Raw genomic sequence first — 26,333 nt, forward strand, 5'->3', positions numbered from 1 at the left:
CCAAGGGCAGTGAATCTCAAGGGCTGGTATAATCAAATTCTTAATGCTAGGAGCTTCAGATTCAAATGCAACCAAAGCAAAAGGTTACTATTTCAATATTTTGCTAAGAGATGATTTTTTTTAAAAAAAGAAGAAATAAATCATTTTTGAAAAAGCTTAACTTGTTCTGAGATAGTCTATTTCTAGATTTATACTTGTGCTGAATCCTTCATCATAAAACTAATTATCTCAAACATGAAGAAGGCTACGCTGCCCTTTTTGTTATATGACCTTTTCTTGTTTTAACTTACTTCTGCAGAGTATTAGCATGTCAAAAGAGAAAAAGAATTCCTTTTTTCCTATCTATAGATTCATTATTTAATTACATGGCTATTATTACATAGAGTTAGAATATATCTGTATAAGCTGATGGTTTTTTTTAGCTGTATACCATCCAGTATTCTTTGGGAAAGATGACCAATTAAGAGTTGTGGTGGCATAGTGCTTACAATGCAGTATTGCAGGCTAACTCTGCTCAAAACCAGGAGTTCGATCATGACTAGGTCAAGATTGACTCAGCCTTTCATCCTTCTGAGATCAATAAAATGAGGACACAGATTATTGGTGGCAATATGCTGACTCTGTACAGCCTCTCTCTTTGGAGAAGGCTGTAAAGCACTATGAAATGGTATAGAAGTCTAAGTAGTGTTGCTCTTGCTAATATTGTTAATAAATAAATGCATAGGACTAAATGCATAGGAACCATTCAGCTACTGAAGCAAAGATGTGTATAATGGACAATAAATCTGGCCATTGTATGATCTTATAACTAATTCCTTAGTGCAATTAGTGACTGAAAAACTTAAATCTAAAATTAAAGCAACTTTCCTAATCTGGTACCCTTTGGGATATTAGCTCTCATAAACACTGGCCTGCATATGCTTGAGGAAAGTTGTTTGAAAGTGAAACTCAGGGCCCACTAAACCCCACTTTCCTCCTTCTCTCCTAATCCTTCCATATTGGCTCTTAAAGCACTCATTCTTACCACAAGTTATGATATCTGATGTCACAGTTTCATCATGTGAAGTTTCAGAACACCTCAAAACTTTAAGTACTACAATTACCCTTACAAAAAGTTACAAATCTTTCTCACCAAAATATGAAAAAGAACAATCTGGCCTCCTCAACATGCTTGATGCAGCCTTGTCTTCTTTGCACCAATTTCCTACTCAGTGTGATCTTCTAACAATCACAAAAAAGTCTTCCCTCCTTTCATCTGTAATGGAAGGCATTTAAATAAACATTTCCTGATGCCAATACATTTGGGGAGGGGACAGTGGTGAATAAAGGTTCACTTGGTAGCCTAAGCACTCACAAACCTTGATGCTCCCCCCTCTCCTTTGTATATGCAAGATTTTGTACAAATCTTCATTGGGTTTTTTCCTTTCTCAACTTTGTGGTGCCCCCTTTGGGTGTGGTGCCCTAAGCACATGCTTAGTCAATACACCACTGGGAGGGGGAGTTCATGTTTTGGTGTGTGTGTGTGTGTGTGTGTGTGTGTGTGTGTGTGATTTCCTACAGTATCTTGGTCTTAAATTTGCTCCAGGTCTGCTTGGAGTTTGGAACAAACTGCAAGTGAACTATCAAATGACTTCCAGGTTTTTTCCTAACCCAGAGATGTTGAAATAGTATTTTATGATTAGCTAAATAAGCAATAGTTCTCAGAATAAAAGAGATGCCATTTGTGTCAATATACAGAAAAAAGCAGCAGATTTAATCTTTTCAAAAAGTACCAAAAGTATCTGGAAAACAGCCACAAAGAACAATTCTGTGTATGCTTAAATGGTGTTGCTTAAATACATTTGTCATATCTTGCTTGGTAAAATAACACTTCAGATGCCACTGGATTTTAAAATGTGCTGCTTTAGGGTTTCTTTAATTATTATTTTTTATATGTAGATATGAAGGCAATTCTCTAAAGTATAACTGTTTCTCATTCTTGCAGGCCCCATCGTTGATTTACCATGGAAAAACTGTTCTGCAGCATCCTGGTGTTTGGAGTGATTGTTGCAGTTAACGCCTGTCCAAAATACTGTGTTTGTCAAAATCTGTCTGAGTCTCTGGGAACTCTCTGCCCTTCAAAGGGACTTCTTTTTGTACCACCAAACATAGACAGGAGGACTGTTGAACTCCGACTTGGGGGCAATTTTATAATTAACATAAGCAGACAGGACTTTGCCAACATGACTGGGCTTGTTGACCTTACATTGTCTAGGAATACCATCAGTTACATTCAGCCCTATTCTTTCTTTGATTTAGAAAGCCTACGATCTTTGCATTTAGACAGTAACAGGTTGCCTGACATTGGGGAGGACATTTTGAGGGGCTTGATTAACCTTCAGCACTTGATTCTAAACAACAACCAACTAAATTATATTTCAGATGAAGCTTTTGAAGACTTTCTATTTACCTTAGAAGATCTGGATCTTTCTTATAATAACCTCAGAAGCATCCCTTGGGAATCCATAATGAAGATGATAAACTTGCACCAGATTAGTTTGGATCACAATTTGATAGATTATATCACAGAGGGGACCTTTGCAGATCTTCAGAAACTAGCCAGGTTGGATCTAACTTCCAACAGACTTCAGAAGCTTCCTCCTGATCCCATTTTTGCCAGGTCTCAAATGTCTTCTTTAACTACAACTCCATTTTCTCCACCTTTATCTCTAAGCTTTGGAGGAAATCCTTTGCATTGTAACTGTGAGCTACTGTGGCTACGGCGTCTGGACAGGGATGATGATATGGAAACTTGTGCTTCTCCTCCAGCTTTAAAGGGAAGATATTTTTGGTATGTCCGGGAAGAGGAATTTGTTTGTGAGCCACCTTTGATTACTCAGCACACTCACAAATTTTTAGTTTTAGAAGGACAAACCGCTACTTTAAAGTGCAAAGCTATTGGAGATCCATCTCCCATCATTCACTGGGTTGCTCCAGATGATCGACTTATGGGCAATTCTTCAAGAACAGTAGTTTATGACAATGGCACTTTGGAAATCCTTATCACAACCTCAAAAGATTTAGGAGTATTCACATGCATAGCAGCAAATGCTGCTGGAGAGTCTACTGCAACAATTGAATTATCCATTGTCCAGCTTCCACATCTCAGCAATGGTACAGGCCGGACAGCCCCTCCTAAATCAAGATTTTCTGACATCACAAGTTCCAGCAAGTCAAATCGAGGAGAAAACAAAGGACCACCAGATAGGGCAGTCTTGGTTTCTGAGGTGACAACTACTTCAGCTTTAGTCAAATGGACAGTAAGCAAGTCAGCACCAAGAGTTAAAATGTACCAGCTACAGTATAACTGCTCTGATGATGAAGTTCTAATTTATCGGTAAGTGTGAATCCTTTAGGAGTCAAATGTGTCATTTCTTTAGTAGATAAATTATAATGTGGATTTGTAGCATAAGTCTCCCTGTCTCATGTCTACCTGAGTGGCGGCATATATTACGAAATGGCAAAAATATCATATGCATATAGACAAGTACCCTATGGTATCTTTGTTGTGTCTGAAGTAGGATTTTAAAAAATCTTGCCCCTGATGACAGTATTGAACTATTGGTTCAATAATAAGATCCAATAAGAAATCTATCCTCTTATATCTGAATGTACTCTTTTTCCACCCCATCAAAATTATTTCTTTTCCAGCTATGAGAAGCTGAAACTACCTTGTATTTTGCTATAGATTCACATTATTTTTTAACCTTATACAAGAAGCATGATGTCTTGAATATAAATGGTTGAATTGGCAATTGTGAGGTCATGTAAAGAAGCTGGTGACTCGCGGGCTAATAATACTGTGCTATTATATATAGAGCAATAGCATGCGTTTTTAATCAAAGGGAGGAAAATATTTTGTGGGGATTGAAAACTAAATCACAGGTGTATGATTCAGTAGAGCTAGGTTAAAATCTGTCTTTATGTTGGTGACTTTGGGCCAGCTACAATCTCTCAACAACCTACCTGAGAACATTGCTATTTTCTGGATAAAATAGAAGGAAATTCCTGCAGGAAACAAAATAGAATCTATATCAAACAAATAAATAAAATCTTATGCCAGGAAAAATGGCACAGCTTGTTCTCTTCTTGGCATGTAGAACAAATTATGTATAATTAATCCTGAACTTTTCCCCCTCTCTAAATTCTTTACAATATAATCCAAGAAATAAAATATTCTGCTGTCAGTGAATTTTATTGAAGAGTATTATTATTATTTCATACATATTGCATACAACAGTGATCTTGAATGCCTTTCATCAGATAATACAATATTATTGTTTTCTCAAGAACATTCCTGGCTTAGTCAAAGAGCTTTCATGGTTTCAGTGACTATCAGCAAATTAATACACTTAAGAAATAAAAGATTTTTTCCCAGTTCATGGAACCTGAAAATCTATCAAATATTTGTGGTTCTAGAAATAATGGTCATACTGGTTAATAGAATGCATGTATGTTTCTTTGGAATTACAATGCTTTTACTTAGAATTTCAGTGTACACCCAGAACCTTAGATACCCTATTTATCTGTATGGAAAAAGATTTCACTTACAGGTGATTAAACTCAACTCCCAGAATTCCTAAGCCAACGTAGTTCACAGGTTATAAAGAGGTTATAGTTAGCCACCCCTGCCCTAGAATGTAGTTCTTGATTAGAGACTCATACACAAGATCACAACTTTGGAATTGCTGGATCAGGCAGGGTCAGTTTAATGCTGCCGAAGATTAACTTCATTGATAATTTTGATCCATGATTACACAATCTGTTTTGCAAAAACCAAGACTAGAACAGATGTAATAAAGTAATGATGCTTCTGCTCTAGAATGTACTTCTAAGAAGTACAGTACTTCTCAGTGCTCCAGTTTATGGCACATTTAGATTCATTTTATTTTAGTATATTTCATGTTAAGGATGATGAAAAGATTACAAATTATTTCAGTGTGTACAATAGTAATATTCATATAATGAACATGTATATCATATATTTCTTTAGATTTACATTTTGTATACAATATATACTTATTCTATATAATTCTGGGATATATATTTAAAATAATATCTAGATGTACCATGTTTATATTTGGTATATATAAACCATTTTGAGTTGACTTGATTACTTAAACATAATTTTTATCATTACAGTTAAGCTTGGTACACAAATCATTTCTACTAGTAATATATTTCAAGTAAAATGGTTTAGGGTTATCGTTCATACATTATTTCTGTTCTAATTAGAAGAGGTAGAATGGAATTCAATGTATTTGTATAAATGCTGAACGTTAATAGTTCCTTATATTGAATCAGATTCCATCTGTTTCAGTACTGACTTACAGAACTGATTTTCCAGCTAGCCATTACAATTTCCTAGAGCCGTATTGAGCTTTAGATAAAGGAACTGCAATTCAAATGTGAAATGGTATTGATATGCTGTAAACCGGCAATGTTTCATTTAGGAAATTTTTCCCCTACTTTACTAGATATACAGTAACTGTGGGTTAAATTGGATTACCCAAATATAAAATGTATGCTTTGCTGATGTTTGGGGATAAACTTGTGTAAAAGTGTGAAATGTCAATAATTTTAAGTTTGGTGCATGGGAGAGAAAAGCCAGAGGCAATATAAAGCTAACAGGCTTTATTGGCTAACATATATCCCAGCCGTGGCTAGCTGCGAGCTCGTGGAAGCAGCTGAAAGAAAGAGACAGCTGATTCCGTTTGACAGCTTCTTTTTGGCTCAGGCAAAAAGCGGATTGGAGTAAAGACTTGCTGGATACAACACTCCTTCCCCCTGGAAATCTCATGTGTAACTAACTGTTCAGGTAGGTGGAGCGACGTCTCCCTCACCCAGATCATCTCAGTCCTGCAGTCAGCAGCAATGGGGAAGGATCTGTTGTTGTGCTGGAGCCTTCCACTGGGGGCAGTGTCATCTCTTCTCCCTGGGCGATCTTGGCTGGCTGCAGGAGGGCTTCAAATGTTGATGGGACTTCTTTGGAAGGTGGCAAGCAGGCTTTGGTCATCAGTGGTGTGGCTTCCCCAGGTAAGTCCTCAGCAAGAAACCACTGTCCAGGAGTCAGCCTTCAAGGGACTTTGGCGTTGTCCCACTCGGTGTCCGTGGCTTCGGCCTCTGGAAGGGACCTGCAGGGGCACTCCAACGGCTCCTTAGTTGGTTCATGTGCTGGCGCCATAGTCTTCCATCGGCCAATCTGACCCTATATGATTTAGGGCCTGTTTTCTGTTCCACCCACCTGGGCAACCATAGGGGATTTCCCACGTAATTGCGGGAGTAGACCAGGTCTCCAGGTCTAAATTCCCTCATTCTGCTAGTTGAGTTTAGGGGTGCCCTGGTTGTGTAGGTAGGGTGCAGCCTGTCGAGGAGTATTCGTAGTCTCCTTCCCATTAATAATTCTGCTGGAGTATGGTTGGTGGCTGCAGTCAGGATTGTATGCTGGGTTAATAGGTACTGAGCTACCTTGGTAGACCAGTCCCCTTCCGCCATTCTTCCCAGGGCCTCTTTAGCAGATCTTATAGCCCTCTCTGCCAGTCCATTGGGAGCTGGGTGAAAAGGGGAAACTGGGGCATGCCTGATGCCCCTTTGGGCCAGGAACAGTTTGAAGGTGGGGGAAGTGAATAGGGGCCAGTTATCTGAAATCAGGGTGTCTGAATACCTATGGGATGCAAAAATGTTACCTAAGACCCAGCCTACAGTTTCTGAAGTGGTTGACTTGAGGAGAACCAGCTCTACCTATTTGGAAAATGAGTCTACCAAGATGAGGAAGTTCTTTCTTGCATGGGGCTTGCTAAATCCACATGTACCTAGACCATGGTGTTTTGGTGTATTCCCATTCCCCTAGAGTGGCAGCCAGGGGTGCAGGCCTGGACATCTGGCAGGTAGAGCAGCTTTGAACTTTATTAGCAACTGCCTCATCCAGTCCTGGCCACCACACTTAGCTCCTTGTCAGAGCCTTCATTCTATTGTTCATTCTATTCATTCTACTTAGGATGACCTTCGTGGAATACCTCAATGATGCGAGGCCTCAGTTGGTGTGGATTTATCACTCGATTTCCCCACAACAAACACCCTTTCAGCATGCTCAGCTCAGTTTTATGAGCCTTGAAAGGACGAAACTCCATTGGAGGGGTTTTCCTGGGCCACCCCCTTCACACCCAGTCCAGCACTTGGGACAGCTGTGTATCTTTGGTGGAGGCATAGGCAAGGTCATCGCTATAAGTGGCAATTGTAGATCTTCCATCAGGAATGGGGATGGGGCAGGATCAGCAACCAAGGTGGACAGTGGGCATCTGCTCAGGGCATCAGCATGGGCCACATGTTTTCCAGGTCTATAAGTTAACTTGTAGCTGTATGCTGCTAAGAAAATGATCCAGCGAGTCATTCTTGGGGAGAGGATTTGCGGGCTGGGTTTGTCACCTGCAAGGATGCCCAGCAATAGCGATAATCAGTGATGAGCTCAAACTGGTGTCCATACAGGTATTCATGGAACCTTTTACTGAGGCCACAGCAGCCAACACCTCCTTGTCTATTTGGCTATAATTTATCTCAGACTCGGAGAGCATTCTTGAAAAATAGGCAATAGGAGCTTCCTGGCCATTTGGTAAGCTGTGGCCTAGGACTGCCCCAATCCCATAAGGGGAAGCATCATAAACTAAGATAAGAGGAAGAGCATCACTGAATTGTATGAGTACCTTGGCTGAAGTGAGCAGGGATTTGACAGCTAGGAACGAGGCCTGTTCTATGTCTCCCCACTTCCAAGGTGTCTTGGAATCCAAAAGCCTGTGCAAAGGCTCTGCTACAGTAGCCTTGTGGGGCAGGAAAGAGCTGTAGAAGTTAAGTAATCCCCCAAAGGCTTGCAGCTCAGTTTTGTTATAAGGCTCAGGGGCTTCCTGAATAGCTCGTACTTTGGACTCAACAGGGTGAATTCCTTTGCAGTCAATGTGGTACTCGAGGAAGTCTATTTGGGAGGCTATGAAAATGCATTTCTTTTTGTTTAGTTTAGGCCAGTATTCTGAAAACACTGGAATACTTTTTGTAATCATGCCAAATGTTCTTGTGGGCTATCAGCAGCAATGAGGATGTAATCGAAGTATGGGATGACACCTGGAATATTATACAGTAAGCATTCCATGATTGATTGAAATATGCCAGGGGCAATGCTGACACCGAATTGTAAACATTTGCACTTGAAAGCACCCCTATGAGTGATAATTGTTTGGGCCTCTGCTGTCTTATTGTCCACTGGAAATTGCTGGTATGCTTGAGTCATGTCCAGCTTGGTAAACATGGAACTTTTACCGACGGAGTGCAGCAGGTGCTGTATGATTGGCACAGAATATGCGTTTGGTTGGAGCCCTTTGTTGATTGTCGACTTGTAGTCTGAACAAATTATAAAGGACCCATCTTGTTTCAAAGGAATGACAATAGGGGTTTCCCATTTAGCAAAGTCAATTTGCTCCAGGACTCCTTGGGAAATTAATTTGTCAAGTTGGGCATCCACTTTAGAATGTAATGCCAATAGCATTCTGTGTGGTTTGAGGCATATTGGAGCTATCTGTGGGTCCAAATTAAGGGAAATAGGAGTGCATTGTAACAGACAAGTTCATCATCAAAAACTTCTGAATAATTAGCAAGAAGTTGTTCTAGGTTGTGGAGAGTGACTGCATTTACTTCAGTCACTTGTAGTCCTAATATATGGAACCAGTCCAAACCCAGTAAGCTTGGCAGGCACCCATTTACAATAATTAGTGGCAGGTGACCCTTAAAAATTGTTGTATTGAATATGGAACATGCCTGTCCTGAGGACTGGAATGGATTGTCCCTGGTAGTCCTTCAAGGCCAGGTTGCAGGGATTCAGATGATTCTTTTTGATGTCTGGCACCAGATTCTTCAGTGTCTTCCAGGAGCGGAGGGATAGTGAGGACCCAGTGACTACCTCCATCTGACAGGGATTGCCTTCTAGGAGACGATCAACATTGATTTATTAATATTGAAACAATAGGGCAGTGACTTGGCTCTTGGGAAAGTTTTACTGATGGCATAGCATTCCTCTTTGGGTTTGAAATTTCTTGGCTGGTTCAGATGTTGAGGTGGCTGGTTTGTGTTTCTTGGTGCTTGACAAATTCTAGCCAGGTGATCCTTCTTTTGGCATTTGAGGCAGACTGCATTTCTGAAATGGCAAGTGGCTCTCAGATGGTTTCCCCCACAGCTGTGGCAAATCAGCTGTGGTGTCAGTTGTCTCTTGTCTGTAGGGAGACTTATTCTCTGCATGGGTTGAGGTGTTTTGAGGTGATGTACTGCTTCTTCCCCTTTGAAGTATTCCTCTTTGAAGTATGTCTCTTCATAGTGAACTGTAGAGCTAGGTTGTTTGCTTTTTGGATCTCTGCTGCGGATAGGTTTGACAGTTTGGCTGCTTGTGATTCCTCGATTGCCTGTTTTAAGTTGAGGTTGGCTTTTGCCAGCAGCCGTTGTTGTAGCCGAAGGTCTCTCACCCCACAGATGAGCTGGTCCAACAGCATATCATCCAGGTGGTCTTGGAAACCACATTGGAGATCAGCTGATCACAGGGCTGCCATATATTCACTCACAGACTCTGCCTCCACTTGACTTCTTCACCGGAGGACATGGCGGCAGGTGATGCGTGATGGTTTCAGGGCATAGTGGTTTCCAAGTGCCTCCTGCAGCTCCTCCCAGGTGACAACCTTGACTGTCTGAGGTGACAGCAAGGCGATGGCCATGACAAAGATGATTGCCCTGCAAAATTTCCTTTTTCTCAGGAAATAGGCTTTTTTCCTGTTTGGAGGTATGTCAGATAGATTCATGGCATCCATGACACATTCAAATCTGTTGATATATGATATCCACATCTCGGTGGTCAGCTGAAAGCGTGGGAAGTTTGGCGGTGCTGCCATTTCTCCGCTTGTTAGTGACAGCTCTTAGTGTCAGCTCTTGTAGTGACTTCAGCCTTGTGGTGCTCTCTCTCTCTGCCTCAGAATTGCCTCAGTTCACTAACGATCCCATCCTTATTGCCAGTTTTGAGTTTGGCACATGGGAGAGAAGAACAGAAGCAATATAAAGCTAACAGGCTTTGTTGGCTAACATGTATCCCAGCCATGCTAGTCGCGAGCTCGCAGCACAGCCGAGAGAGAGAGAGAGAGAGAGAGAGAGAGAGAGAGAGAGAGAGAGAGAGACAGCTGATTCTGTTTGACAACTCATTTTATACGGAACTGTCAAATGGCTCAGCCAATCAGAGGCTTTTCCAGCTCCCACTCAAAAAGCAGACCGGAGTGAAGACTTGCTGGACATAACAAATAAACATTGCTTTAGCAAAATTGTGTTGGTTAGGGTTCATGGAGATTATAATTCAACACATTGAGAACTGTAGGTTGAGAAATTCATACAAGCATTTCCAGCATGTAAAAGTTAATTTTATGCTGCATATTTCAATTTTAGCTTCTCTGAGCAAACTTGATTGAATGAATACTAAAGTTACCTTCTCAAATTCACATTTTGTCTGATCTTTAATCATTTCAAGATAGAAACTGTTTCAAAGTAACACTGGTGTTCAGTCAGAATATGTGGCATACAATGTGTGAACTGACCAATTTAAAAAGTTTTGCAGGATAGTAATAGCAACAACATTTAGGTATACTGCCCCATAACACTTTACAGCACTCTCTGGGTGATTTATAATGTACAAGCATTGTTTACCTAGTGCCCCAAACAATCTGCTCCTCATTTTATGAACCTCAGAAGGATGGGAGGCTGAATAAACATTGAGCCCCATCAGGATCAAACTCCAGGTTGTGGGCAGAGTTTGCCTGCAATACTGCACTTTTACCACTCTTCCACTGGGATAGATTGATATAGGCATGGAACAATAATATGTATGCTCTATTGTATGTACGTAGTTGATATGTGTTAGATGTGTGTAAATAGTTATGGGGTGTGTGATGGCTCAGCAGTTAACAATGCTGAGCTTGTCAGCTGGAAAGTTGACAACCCTGGTTCAAGGCCCAAGCACTGTAAAATGGGGTCAGCTCCCATTCCTGGCTCAGCTCCTTCCCACCTAGCAGTTTGAAAGCATGCAAATGCAAGTAGATTAATAGGTACCACTTTGGTGAGAAAGTAACACCATTCCATGATCTTTGCAATGTAGCCATGCTGGCTACATCACACAAATAATGTCTTTGGACAACACTGGCTCCTTCTTCCAAGGAAGAGAGATAAGCACCATCTCCTACAGTCAGACATGACTGGACAGGGAAACCTTTAATTTAAATAGTTATGAAGGGGCATAGTTGCATAATAAATAAACAAGGATATAGGATTACAGTGTCAATGTTGCAAAGGTCATGATAAAACACTATTGGATATCACATACTGTGACTTGGTATTATGAATCCCATATACAGTATATAGTTTTAAACTTTAATTTTTCAAAGAAGTATATAAGCTAACTCATTTGAACAGTTTAAACATATATTCCTAATGAAAAGTGCATGTGTTAAAACATACTCTGTCCTGGGTTGAAGAAATTAGTTTTTCCAAGATTTTAAAAAGAATCTGCCCAATTTTGTGTCATATCCCCAACTAGTGGAAGGAGACACTAGTGATTCCTTTTTCTTCCCTCTGGGACATACAATAAAATAAACCAGCACTTGTGACAGGCACAAATCACTTTGCAATAAAAAAACAGCTATTGAATGGTCAAGAGTATAACATAGGTACAGCAATGACTTTCAACAAAAGGAAGCTGTTGAACTCTGTGAACTTTTTTCTTTATTTTGAAGACAGGCTTGTTGAAAATCTAGCACCCCCACCTCTTTCTTACTCCCATACACATCTTAGCACTCTTATATGAATCAACTCCCTTTGCAAAATGCTGCAAGTTCACAGGACGTAAATTGTAGTTTCTCACTCTACCCTGCTTGTTTCTGTGTTAGATCTCTTATATCTTATATTCCCTGCTGCCACATCTGTGCAGGGAATCAAAATTGATGTTTGCATACCCTGATCCTTCCTCATTTGATTTATTGGGCAATCCCCCATTGGTGAAACACTTGCCAAAATCACCTACGACCTTCTCTTATTTCTATTTAGTATTCTTTTTGTGACCAACTCAGATTGCAACATTATCCTGGGCTACATATATTCACCTTCATTTGTAACATGTAATATCATCAATTTACAACAATTAAAGCTATTTTCTTGTAGCTTTCTTGTAGCTTTAATATGACCCTTCTTCACCTCAAACACTACTAATGAAAATCTGATTCTCATTGATGAACTTGAGAAGTGATTTGTAAGCCGAAAGCCTTAACTTCTGACATTGAAATATAATTTAAATGCCTTGTTTCTTAGCAACAGTATATACATGTTTACCACTTCTTTTTTCCAGATTTGGCTTTTGGGTTCTACTTTCTAGGTCAGGGGTCCCCAACTCCTGTTTTGTGGACTAGCACTGATCCACAGCATGCCAGCAACCAGGCCATACAAACAAGCAAAGGCCCATCCATGGGATTCAGGCAGCACACAAAACCACAGCCCCTCCAGTCCGGGAAAAATTTTTTCCTCACAGAACTGGTCCCTGGTGCCCAAAAGATTGGGGGCTGTTGTCCTATGTGAATTTGTTTCCCTTACTTGTGAAGAGCTCTATGAGTTTCATCCCCATTAAGGATTTCACTTAATTTAATTTCTTACTGGAAAAAAAAGTTACTGTATCGGGCAATACTGTTCCATTCAATAATCCTGTCAAGGTCAGTGAAGGAACTGAGTTGTTCCATTGTTTTAAACCAGTGTTTCTTAAAGTGTGATTCTAGGGCTTAGATCCTTCACTAAGACCCTGTTAGCAATCCCCAAAATGAAAATTATTTGCCACTTATTCAAGATATTTGCAATTAAAGCAATGTTACTTTTCTAATTATTATTATTTGTTAAAAAATAAGGTTGTTTTTTTTTCAGGAAAAAAACATTTTATTTCTAATGGGTTTAATTGATATGTTGTTTCCATAATTTGGTAAAGAAATCTTTTAGGAACTCATCAGTTTTAATTCTTAATTTGATAAAACTTGATAACTATAACCCATACAAACCCAAACAAAAGGTTTTGGGGGGTTCTTCCATAATTTGTAGGAAAATGTACATTGCAACATAATTTATAAAATTATTTTAGATATTATGCTGCAATGCACATTATCACTTGCCTCCCTTGCCTCCTTCTGTGAGTGCCAATGTCCAGAGAGATAAAATTGCCTTTTTCAAAAAGGAGCTATTTTCTTGAAGGGCACAAGGACCTTCTTCCTTTTAACCACAAAAATTGAATCTCAGAAAAAGAAACATTTATGTACCATTTATATTGAATAACATCCCCCACCCAAATGGAACAGGCAAAATAAGACACCCATACCAGTTCCAGGCAATAACCAGACTAAAAGTATTGACTACAGACTGAAAATTAGTGAAAGCAGTAAAAAGCTGCTTTATGTGTGCCATAATGTGTAACCTTGTTTAAATCAACTATGTACCACAGGATTACTTTGTCTTTTAAAAAAAACCCACCAGGTTTAATATTCTCTTAAAAGAGTATTACATCCATGTATAGAAAGTGTAAATGTAAAACCTGACAACTACTTAGTCATTACAAATGAAGAAACATCTGATGTTTCAGTAACCTACAGTTCAAACCAAAATGGCAAAGACAGTGTTTCCCATGACAAGATGTTCTGATCCAACCCTGTTACCAGCAAGAAAATCTCAAACAAACACAGCAATTCAATCCTTCACGGCTTTAATCTACAAATAACTTCTTTGTAGATAAAAGATGGCTTGCAGCCAATTAGTCCAACCAGAAAAGCCTTGTCAGAATTCTTCAGATAAGCCAGAGTCTCTACACACAATGCTGGGTTCTTAGAGGCTTATACCAGGCTTATATTCCCTGGAGGAAGGGGCCATTGCATTGCATCCTTATTCCTGAGTTGCCTGTGCTGCTCCAGCTGTTCTCTTCTACAAAGCATCCTGCGCTCACGCGCACTTGGCACAGGCTCCTCGGGAACCTCCTCATCACTGCTGCGAGCTCCCACAATCCCTGAAGGCAGCAGTCTACTCCCTGATGGTCCTGGCCCCTCATCTGAGTTCTTGCTCTCCTCTACCATCCGCACCTGCTGCGGCTAACCACAACACAAGAAGGGAGAATGCCTGAAGCAGGGAAAAGAGACCATCAGAAGCTGGGCCAATTCCAGCCCCTGACTCTATCTACAACCATGACTTTGATGAAGCATGCTAGATGGCCAAAAATGCATTGAATAAAGAGGGGAAAATGTTACTTTAAAGCTGGGAATTGCAAGTGCAGAAGATATGGAGGTCAGAGTGGGCAAGGTGGACCTGGGACTTTATCTTCAAAGTGAGTATACAACTGAGTTATTTGGAGACAAGTTGCCTTTGTTGTTTTTTTCTTTCTTGATGATTTGGGTTTTACAAGCACAGCTCCAAACTCTGCTTTAGGAATTGCATTTACAAAAGGCTGACTGCGTTTCATATAACATTGGTGTTAATCAGCAGTAAAGTCACAGGAATTACACTTGTAGAAGTGAATATATCACAGGAAGTTTTCAAGATGTCTTTGTGGTAACTATTTAAGCATGTTAATGTTGCTCTGTTTTAGTACTGCCTCCAATGGTTTATCTAGCTCATCAAAGGCTAAGCATTTGCTCTCGAGGCACATTCAGGATAAATCATGTCACGGTGCTTACCCACAACAGCTGTCACATTTCCTCCGTTAGCTGGGTGGCATCTAAATGGCAAGGCTGACACTCATGCTTTCAACACTGAGAAAATGCTTAGCTTGAAACAGCATGTTTGCTAAACTTCAAGTGAGTCATGGGTGAAATCGGATGTTTTAACATTTTCATACAAACCATCAATATTAAATGCCAACAAAGGAGGCTGCTGGATCCCTCACCAGCTAAAGAGTAAGGATTCCATTCTAACTCTCTTATGGCCTTTAGTCCTTGGCATTGTCTGCTGAATTTTAATTGAATTTTCAAGCTTCAAACAAGTATTATAAAATGACAAGGAGAGAGAGAACACACTCTTGTCATAGTTCTGAAAACCATCCTGCAGCAGCATTATTCTCTAACTTATTTGTTAGATTTGTTCTCTAACTTATCAATTAACATTTATTAATTACTAACATTAATTAAGTAACTGTCTACCTATTACATTAATTAGCTATTGTAATTGTTTAGTGTACTATTGTCATTGACTATGCCAGCTAGAAACCCCAGAAACTCCAAATCCTCCACTACCAAACAACAACAAAAAATACTACCTCTACCAATGACCTCCCAGACTCCTGTACATGCTTCAGATGTCTTAAAACATCAATGAAAGCGAAAATAACATCAAATGCAACCTATGTGACAATCAAGCCCACCTTGCCTGCTTAAACTTAAACAAAGACCTAGCTGATCTCCTAAAAGCATCAGATACATTCCTTTGTCTATGTCCATCATGTTTTCCTAAGCTAAACAAACCAAGTACCTGCCTGACAGAGCTGATAGCATAGAATCACTCATGCACTCAATAGAAAAATGCTTAGCAACACATTTTGAAACAATTATAGAAGAAAGCCTAATTTCTCTTGAAAAAACAATACAGCACTGATAAGCGACTACCTATAAGCTCAAAATCAAATCCCAACCCAACAACCACTACCACAACTACAATAACCACCAAACCACAACCACAAATAAGTACTATCCTATCAAATAATTCCACCAATGATATCTCCTTATTCATCAGAGACATCATTGAACGTGATCAGAAACGTCCAAATGCCAACTTATTTGGACTTGAAGACACCAATGAATCAAATGATATCACCAAAGTACGTAATATCATAAGCAACTCAAATACAACAAACATCTCTCCTGAAGATATCATTGAAATAACCAGAGATGGCCCTGAGTCCAAATACAATGATGGCTCGGTGGCCCCAAAATTTTGTAGAGTTGTTTGCAAAAATGAGTCCAGCAAGCGCATATTCATTCATACAATAAATGCCATTGCAGAAACCAATCCCAACCACAGAAAACTTCGCTCAAGACCAGACTGCAAAGAATCCACCACTGTGAACTCCTCAAGAAACTCAAAAGACGTCTAGACAAAGGAGAGAAGGATCTCTACATTGACTACTGCGCTGATTGTATCAAAAGTAAGTCACACAACCCACAACTCCACATACAACCCTACCTCATTCAACCCACCATCACTCAAAACTAGGCATGCACGCCCCTAACTACCTCAATTCCAACTACAACTGGTCTTAAATGCAAGCTACTCAATGCAAGAAGCCTTGTGAATAAAATACCTGAATTTCTCATCTTACTAAATATGGCTAAATTCAGCATCATAGTTGTCTGTGAAACATGGCTCAGTGCATCTCTCCCTGACTTCATTTCCACAGTAAGAGACTATCATGTTTACCAATCAGACCGTGAAATCCGTAGAGGAGGTGGTATTGCTATCTTCTATAAAAAGTCCTTACATCTAAAAAACATCAAAGTTACCCAAAAGCTTGCTCTTCCTGAGACCACCATCTATGAACTGTTCTTTAAATATCACATTTTGATTCTTACAATGTTACAGAGCCCCTGATTATGACATCGAACATGTAAACAAGCTAAATTCACTACTAATATGGACAACATCTGGCCCACACACTTTTATCTTTCTTGGTGACTTCAGTCTACCTCACATTAACTGGACCCTAAACAAATGTAAAACTGAACCCATACATGCAACCTTCTACAATGCTGTAACAAACCTGGGACTGGAACAACTAGTAACCAACAATACTAGACTTAACAACTGCCTTGATCTCATCTTCTGCAATAGTTTGAATTCAATTCATGGAATACAAATTAAAGAACCCTTTTCCAACAGTGACCACAATATGATTGACTTTTGTCTCAACATACATCCACACAAAAATCAACACAATGATGTGATCCCCAATTATAACTTCAAAAAAGGCAACTATGATCTTATAGACAACAATCTCTCATCCCTTGATTGGCAATTTCTATTCACTGGATGCAATATTGTTGAAGACCATTACAATATATTTTTACTTGAAGTCAAAAGAGTCATCAAACTATATGTACCAATAACAACTCCAAAAACCAGAAAAAACAGATTACCCATAACAATAAGGAAGCTTCAATCCAAAAAGAGATCACTTTGGCGGAAAAACAAATCTGGTCATGTTGCCAACTTCAAAAGCTGATACAAAAATTTATGCCACCAGATAAAGACTGAATGCACCAATTATCACATTAAACAAGAGGAAAACGTTCTATGCACCAATTCCACCCGCGCTTTCTACAATTTTGTAAACAACAAACTAAAAGACTCAAGGTCCATCCCATCCCTGAAAGGACCTAATGGTAAAGACTGCAATGATGACGCTATTAAAGCCAACCTCTTTAACACATCCTGCGGCTCAGTATTTGTAAACAGCAATGCCCAATATTTCCTACTCGAACCACAGACAACTACAATGATCTAATACATATTGATTTTACAGAAGACATTGTTGAAAAAGCACTGCGCAATCTAAAACCATCCCTATCTATTGGACCAGACGGAATATGTGCCTATTTCTTAAAAAAGCTATCCACTGCTATAGCCGAACCTCTAAGCATAATCTTTGAAAAATCTTTCAGGACCAGCTCCTTGCCTAACCTATGGTCACAAGCCACGGTCATCCCCATCTTCAAAAAAGGAGACCCCAGCCTAGTTGAAAATTACAGACAAATCTCTTTATGCTGCGTCACCTGTAAAGTCATGGAATCAATTATTAACCAATCCATTATCCTCCACTTAGAGACAAACGAACTACTTCCTAATAAACAATTTGGTTTCAGAAAAAAGCTATCCTGCAATCTGCAACTCTTACACTGCAAAAACATATGGACTACACAACTCGATCAGGGCAAAGCAATAGATGTAATCTACATAGACTTCTGTACAGCCTTTGATTCAGTGGTACATGACAAACTACTCCTAAAACTAAAATCTTATGATATCTCTGGACACCTGCATAACTGGATAGAAACATTCCTGTCAAACAGACAACAAATGGTCAAAATTGGGAGCATCCTATCAAATTCTGTACCTGTCAACAGTGGTGTCCCCCAAGGCGCTGTTCTAGGACCAAGTCTCTTCATACGCTACATAAATGACCTCTATGATCATATTAAGAGCAACTGCATTCTCTTTGCTGACAATGTAAAGCTATTCAACACCACAGACAATACTGCTACCCTTTAAAAAGACCTCGACTATGTATCAGAATGGTCAAACAAATGGCAACTTCAAATCTCAACAAATAAATGCTCTGTCTTACATATTGGCAAAAAAAAAAAAATCAGAAAATAAAATACAACCTGAATAGTCAAGACCTTGTTGATGATCCAAACTTTGTCAAGGATCTTGGAGTACTCATCTCTAATAATCTAAGTGCTAGAGCTCACTGTAACTACATAGCCATTTTGTAATATTTGTGTCTCCCTGTTATTTTGCATCAGCTCACTAGGAACAGAATAAGCATTCCACAATTTCATTAATTTGAATTTGGTGCTCAGTTTTTTTTTCTCATTGTTTGACTCTATATTGTATTTTTTCCTCTTTATGCAGACATTTGAATATTGTCATTTCAACCACATAGTTTCCCTTTTTACCACCTGTATATTGTAAATGATTTTTCATCCACTTTATCATATATTCTTTCACTTATTCTTCTTCTGTTCCAAATTTAAATAAAACTTCATACATTTTAGCAATTACATGTTCATCACTGGTATGCAAATATGTTTCAAACTCAATCTTATGAAAATATTTTGTCTACTTTAAATCTTTCTAATAATTATAAATAAGAAAACTATTGACAGTTATATCCCTCTACTGCCAGTTCTTCTCTTGATTTTATTCCCCTTGGCAATATTTTAGTATCTCATGATAGGTTATGCATTTGTGTTTGCCTATTATTTCTTGTATATAAAACGCTTGTTGTGGTGAAGTCCACAAAGTTAAATAGTAAAGTTTTCAATGGGTTTTATTTTTCCCAGATGCAGTACTTATTTCTAAGGCTAATTGGTTTCACAGGAAGGGAACTACAATGGAGAAGACATCTCTTTTTTTACATATATAGAATTTAGAGATGGTAGTTAGATGATAGATAGATAGATAGATAGATAGATAGATAGATAGATAGATAGATAGATATTTGTTTTTTAAAGGGGTAAAAATAGACAGGCAGGAAGAAAAAGGGAAAAAAATCAATATAAAAACAAGAGAAAAGTGCAAAGAGAAAAAGCAACAAAAAGGTAAACAGATAGATAACTTTAGATTTTCTTTGGTACAGGTATAGATGAAAGAATACACCAAATTCTTAACTCAAAATCGAATCAAATCAAGTTTATTACAGTCAAACACCAGAGAGCTAAATTCTTAACTCTAAAATTAACAAAATAATCCACATTATTTCTTTAATATCATCTCTGAGTAATTTCCAACTATTCCTCATATAAAAGAGAAGAATTGCCAAGTACTTCCTAATGATATGGCTTTGGCAGGCAGATTTTTCTTGAAGTAAGCAGTTTTTAAGTCTTATCGGACTTTTATAAGTCATTCCTAGCACCTGGGAAACAAAATGGGACCCAGTACAATTCCCATGGTATAGATGTTATATCATTCCTATCACTATGTGGGCTGCTGTATTCTGCATAATGTAACATCTGTAGCATCTGGCTCATTTTCAAGGACATAACACAGGAGTGTCAAACTGGCGGCCTGTGGGTCAGATGCATCACACAAAGACCACGCCACCCCAGCTCCCCAAAGGGGGAAAATGTCACAATAAATCTCATGATGGCAACGTGATGCCATGAGTTTGACATTCGTCACATAACACAATTGTGGCATGATTTTACAGTTAAGCTGACATTGACATACAGATAGTGCTTGGTTAACAATGGTAATTGGGATCAGAATTTGTGTCACAAAGGAACACAATCATAAAATCATATCAAATGACTGTGCCTCTTAGTGATGTCAGTTCCAGCACTTCTGGTTGCCATTGTTAAGTGTATCCTGCATTGTTGTTAAGCACAATGTCATGTGGTCACCATTTGTAACCTCCTGCCAGCTTCCCCAATGACTTTGCTTGGAAAAAGCCAGCAAGAATTTTGCAAATGGCAGTCATATAACAAAGACTCATTACAATATTGTAATTGGGAACCCAGTATTCAAGCACCCTGATTGCAATCATGTGACCACAGGGACACTGTAACAGGCAGAACTTTTACCCATTGTACATATCACTTTTTCAGCTCCATTGTAAGTCTGAACAGTCACTGAACAAGTAGTTGTTACCAAAGACCACCTGAAGTCAAAGAATATTATTTTTCTAAAAAATACCGTTTGGAGATTTATGGGTTTGATTCATTGGTGGTTTCTTTTACTACCAGTTCTGTGGCTTGGTGTGCGTGGCTTGGTGGGCATGGCAGGGGAAGGATACTGTAAAATCTCCATTCCCACCCCTGGGGGAAGGTTACTGCAAAATCTTATTCCCTCTCCACCCTACTAACCTGCTTTTCAGCTCCATTCTCCTGTGCCAGGGCAACAAAAGAAGACCCAGCCAATCAGCTGGGACTCGGGAGGCAGAGATTAGATGGGGCAGGGCCAGTCAGAGGTGGCATTTGCTGGTTCTCCGAACTACTCAAAATTTCCACTACCAGTTCTCCAGAACTGGTCAGAACCTGTTGAATACCATCTCTAGCTTGATTATTAGAAAAGGTAGCTTATGGAAGAAGGAAATGATGATGTAACCTTAGAAGGAGTGGGTAAAAATATAAATGCCCTCATAACAGCTGACAAAAAAATTAGGAAGCCACTTTATAATGTTTTCATTTCTTTACTTTCTTTTTCTATTTTCTTTCTTGTTTGTTTTCTATTCTTATTTTTTTTTATAAGGGTCATATTGCTTTTAGCTTGTTAAACATTCAAGAAAAAATATATTAAATAAAATAAAAATACTATTTAGAATAAAAGATGAAATTGTCCTTTCTCACAATGTTGGCTGTTTGTGGGACTTAAGTCCATTTATAATCAGGCTTTGCTGTGGTGCAGATGGAATTTCCACAATAGCAGCATGTTTTTCTTAAAGTGCTGGTGCTCTGAAGAAGTTCTTGTCAATCTGCTTCCTCATTTGAAGGAACTCTTGCCTCTCCTTCTTCCGTGGGTGGGAACTCTTCTGTCACTCTGTCCATTCAGCCATTGGATTAGTTTCCAAATTCAAGGCTGGAGGAAATGAAGGTGAATTTAGGCAGTCTTTATAATGATCTGGAAGGATTGGTGATGCTGATATAGTATCGGAGTATCTGACAAGAACCGGTCCAAAAATGATACAAGTAAACATAGGAAATTAATGGGATCTGAAACAACTTATTCTATTGGTATTAAAAATGTATGTTTGCATATGCCTTCAAGTCATTATTGACTTCTGGCAACTGCCTGGGCAAATCTTCTGGCAATCTTACGCGGGAGAAAACCCGAATAATCAAAGATTCACATAAAAATACCCGCGAGAACCTCAGAAAACACACACACACACACACACACACACACACACACATCCCTCAAATTAAGGTCTGTGAGCGAGAATCCACAAATGTACTCAAAAAGTACTTTTAGAGATTCCTAAACCACAAACCGATTTAGAAAGCAAAGTTATCAAAAATAGTAACGAAACAGTTATGGGAATAATTTTTGAGAATATTGCAGAAATATCACATTTTGTACAAAGGAACTAACAGATCTTTAAAACTACCTTCAAAAGTGGTGTAGATGGCGAGCTAAAATAGGTTCTTTTCACTTTTGGTATATTGACTTCACCTTTTTAAAAAAATGTTATTACTTGTTTATAGTACATAATTGATATCCCTCCTTCAGGGATTTCTAAACTAAAGAAGCCAATATAAATAAAGAGTAATGCACACTTAAAAATGTAAGCAATAATATCACTGATATTCAAAGGCATAGTTTAAATTATGCATCTTCTAAAGTGTTCTTCTAAAGGCATGAAGAGCTGGTTCCGAGGGCTTTTTATAGACTTGAAGTCCTAAAAGAATTTCCAGAAGTGCCTCTCTTACAAATCTTAATGTCCAACTTTCACAATCTCTCATTTTGATGACTCTCCAACACTACCTGGCTTTCAGATGGTTGTTTATCTTAAGAACAATGCTGGTCCTACATTATTTTTGGCCACTTTATTATTTTCTTTGGAGGTTTTCAATTACACCAGAATTTTGTTCAATTACTGTTCATCTTAAAGCTGCAGATTATGGTACAAAATGATCTAAATGTGCACACAAACTAGTATCAGTTTCATTTATTGCAGTAAATGGACAGGACCAGCCCAGTCTGAACAGGCTTAGTGGAAAGGTGTAAATCTGTCTATCTCTGTCCTTGAAGCCCACTGGGATAGCTTTAAAGAGCTACCAATAACAATATAACTGGAACTGAACCAAATAAACCAAGACAGAAATCTCCTTTCCTCTGAAGAAAATTTTAAATCCTTTTCAGGTTTGGTTTCATTCTTGGAAAGAGGAAGCTTATAATCTTTTTGGACTAATAAATAATTCCCACTTGCCTATTGTGGGAGATCTGCTACATGACAATTAGTCTAAAAAGCAAGGAAATTTTAAATGCAGCTAAATTGTGAGTTAACTTATATTAGTTATGGTCAATTTATTCCAAGTGATTCATATGTCTGGTCATATCCAGTATGTAATTCAACTGAATTGTAATGTATCCAAGCAAAAAATATTTATTTTTTCTAAATTGTTGGGAATATTGCATTAATTCCTCTTCTATGTGTGGAACTCATTGGTTTGAAAACTGTAGTTTTCCTAGAGATATTGTAGAAGGTTTTTTATTTCATGCCTTACAACTCATTATCAGTTCCTGAAAATATTCTTGATATGGATGCAAGATATTTTCCAAGAGTAATATAATTCTGTTTAAAAAGTTTAAAACTGTTCAACTCTACTCAATAGAAAAAAAACAAAAATCATTTTAATTTTTCTTCTTACATTGATTTTTTTACTGCTGCTTTAGCTAATGTAGTCATTCAAGTCAATTTCAGGCAGTACAGACTGAATTGGATTGGAGAAAGCCCTACCCAATCATAGGTCTGTAGTTGTGAGGATAAAATTGAAAGATTGTATACCCCGGTTGAGCTTCCACAGCACAAATGTGATATAACTCTGATATATCATCATCATCATCATCATCATTGGTATAATTATTATATTTTAAATTCACACAATCAAGAGTTAATGTACTCCTGAAATTCTGTTACTTACTGTAGGCAGCTATACTTATGCTATGTGTTTCACAGCTAGCACTACATGAAGTTTTCATATTTAGGTGTCTTGCCATGTAGCCAAATGCCATCTCACCTTGCAAGCCCATTGATACATTGTATACTTTCTTTATGTGTATCCCATCTCCAGATGGTTCTGCCCTTCCTTTGATATATCAATCTCCTTATAGCAGCAGATGGAAGCTAGCATTGCCTCCACACTCTTTCATCCCCTTTCCTAAAGGTAAAGCTTCTTAACTTTGAAAAGGGAGAAGACACAGCAGAAGGACTTTGCAGAGTTTTCAGATAACCTGTCTGTGGTTAGAAGAAACTTTTCTAACTTTTCTTTTTGGTATTTTCATTGTGTTCTGCCCAACATAAAACAACATCAGATCTTTTAAAGTTTGCCTTTGTAACCTATAGACAAATCTTGAATTGGTTCAAATCAAATCAGTTTCTATTGAATTTCTATCAAAGCATACCTTTAAATTCAAATCTGCAATTCAAATTGAATCAGAGCTGATTTACATAGGCCTTCAGTAATTCAATGAAGATATAGGTAGGGGAAACTGATTTAGAAGATTCTTCATGCAACAGACAATATTTCTGTCTGGATATCCCCTCAAGATAGCAGCCATGTCATTACACCCAAATACAAGCCATTGGACAAGCCACTTAAAATAGTCTTGTGGTGGACCTGTAAAGAAGCCCAGAAATACTGGCAAAAAATTAGAAAATGGCTGGAGGAGATAACCAAAGATCAAATTGAATACAAACCAGAGTTCTTCCTACTAGGGATCTCTGATAAACATTTTCCTAAAAAGACGAAATACATAATAATTCATATTCTAACTGCGGCCAGATTAGCATTTGCCCAGTGCTGGAAATCATCCCGTTTACCTACAGATCAATTGGTCATTCAGAAAATATGTGACTGCGCAGAAATGGACAATTTAACCATAGCTCTTAAAAATAAAGAGTCTTCAGCATTTGATAATAATTGGAATGCATGGTATAATTGGTTATATCAGAGATAAACTGTTTAATGAGCATAAATAAGCATAAATATCCATAAATAGCGATAAGATGTGTATATTTAAAGTAAGGTAGGAGAATTGGATCTTGTAGACTGTCAAAAAGAATATTTGTCTGGTTTTAACGTATTTTCTTTTTTCTTCCGTCTCTGTTTTTTTGTTTTTTGTTTTTCTCTCTTTTATACTTCTTCTTCTCCTTTTTCGGTCGCAAGACCGAGCGTTTTTTTTTTTTTTTTTTTTTTCCTCTCTCTTTCTCTTCTTTCTTTCTTCTTTTTCTCTCTCTGTTTCTTATGTAATGTTGTTATGTTATTTTTTTAATTGTAAATTCAATAAAATTTATATGAAAAAAAAAAATAAAATAGTCTTGAAAACATTAAAATTGCCTTATTCACAGCAATTTACAAAATTTGCTTAGTGATGTGATGCAAATGACAGCAGTTTGCATAATTATATAATCACACACATGACACAAATCAATATAAATTATTAGATGTTAAATCTAATGGGCATTTGGGAAGATTGCACAGTGCCTCCCACTAAATTGTCTGAGCTTTCACTGACTTAAATAGTTTGCTAATAGAATATTACAAGATAGTCAGTCAGCAGAAATCAAGAGATGTATGTATGTAAAATTCCCATTGTCCTGGAGCATCTGTGAAATTTCCAGCTGCTATTTGTCACTTTCCTTAAATAAAACCTTTTGTTTATTCTTTGAAGAAGAAGAAAATGAAGACTGAAGCAAAATAGAATATAAAAACAATCTGAGCCAGGTTTATAAAAGAAGAGTTTTCTCATTTGGATTGGATTCCATTCCTTGAGAGGGGCAGATATATACACATATGCAATTTTAATTAATCTGATCTATAGCACTTACCCAATTCTATTAAAATCATATACTCTCTCATCTGAGAGTAATCTTTACAGATTTCAGGGCAGTTTGCCTCCAATTAAAAAATAATACTGCAATTTAGAAATCCCCACAATTTTAACTAGCCATTTCCAAATGAAAAACTAAAATAAAATGTTGAGGTAATTCCCCGTAAGGAGAATGAGAGCATACAGGGAGACATATTTGAGAGTAGTGTTGGAATAATACACACAGAGCACACAAATACACTGTACAGTAAATGTAGGTTTTTACTTCCAGAAAGGTTTAAGCAAAGTTCAAAATAGGCAGTCCAAAGTCATTCATAGGTTAAATCAGTCAGTTTTTCAATCCAGGGATAATCCAAATATCAAATTCCAGTGTCAAAAACAGTTCAGTATCAGACTTACATCAAATCCAGTAATATCAGTCAATTAGAAGAAATGGAGGAACGGCAACACTTTCCAACAGAAGGAAACAAAGATACACTCACATTCTCTTCTGAGACTCAGACTAAACAACCCAGGTTTCTGGCTCCATCTTATGGCTGTTTCTTCTGCATTTTCTTAAAGATACAGTTTTAAAATGTTTATCCTGGTTTACATATTTCCAACCCAAATAGCTGTTAGGTGACTCATATTCCTAACATAAAAGGCTAACAATAATTTAGCAATAACAAGATCCAAAAAAGGAAAGAAAGAAAATGACTGCAAAGTTTTATTTATTGTGAAGAAACTCAGTGAAATGAAGAAGTGTGAACATTTTTTTCGTCATTAGTATTTGTAAGGGGCTATATATTCACTGCGCTATAATAGCTAGATAAACAATGATAATTTACATAAGATAACATATCTATAAATACATAGAAGGGTTATTTAGATATCCAGATTCAAAAAGTATTTGGAACATGTAGAGATAACACAACTCTTGATTGTTAAGCCAAACACAATTTTTCTGG

The 26,333-nt window shown here is 38.0% G+C and overlaps 1 protein-coding gene across 6 annotated transcripts in view; it reads left to right on the top strand.

Annotated features, from left to right (window-relative positions):
• LRFN2 (leucine rich repeat and fibronectin type III domain containing 2) overlaps positions 1–26,333 on the top strand; it is a 311,191-nt gene that overhangs the window by 241,684 nt on the left and 43,174 nt on the right. For all 6 annotated transcript variants that reach the window (XM_087935027.1, XM_087935041.1, XM_087935011.1 and 3 more), the window contains one exon: positions 1,985–3,376. In XM_087935027.1, coding sequence (XP_087791153.1) covers positions 2,004–3,376 — 1,373 coding nt within the window. In that variant the 5' untranslated portion in view covers positions 1,985–2,003. The remainder of the gene's footprint in view (positions 1–1,984; positions 3,377–26,333) is intronic.

This window comes from Pseudonaja textilis, chromosome 1, assembly GCF_049901715.1.
Source record: "Pseudonaja textilis isolate UNSWEBS1 chromosome 1, rPseTex1.2, whole genome shotgun sequence".
NCBI classification, from domain to species: Eukaryota; Metazoa; Chordata; class Lepidosauria; order Squamata; family Elapidae; genus Pseudonaja; species Pseudonaja textilis.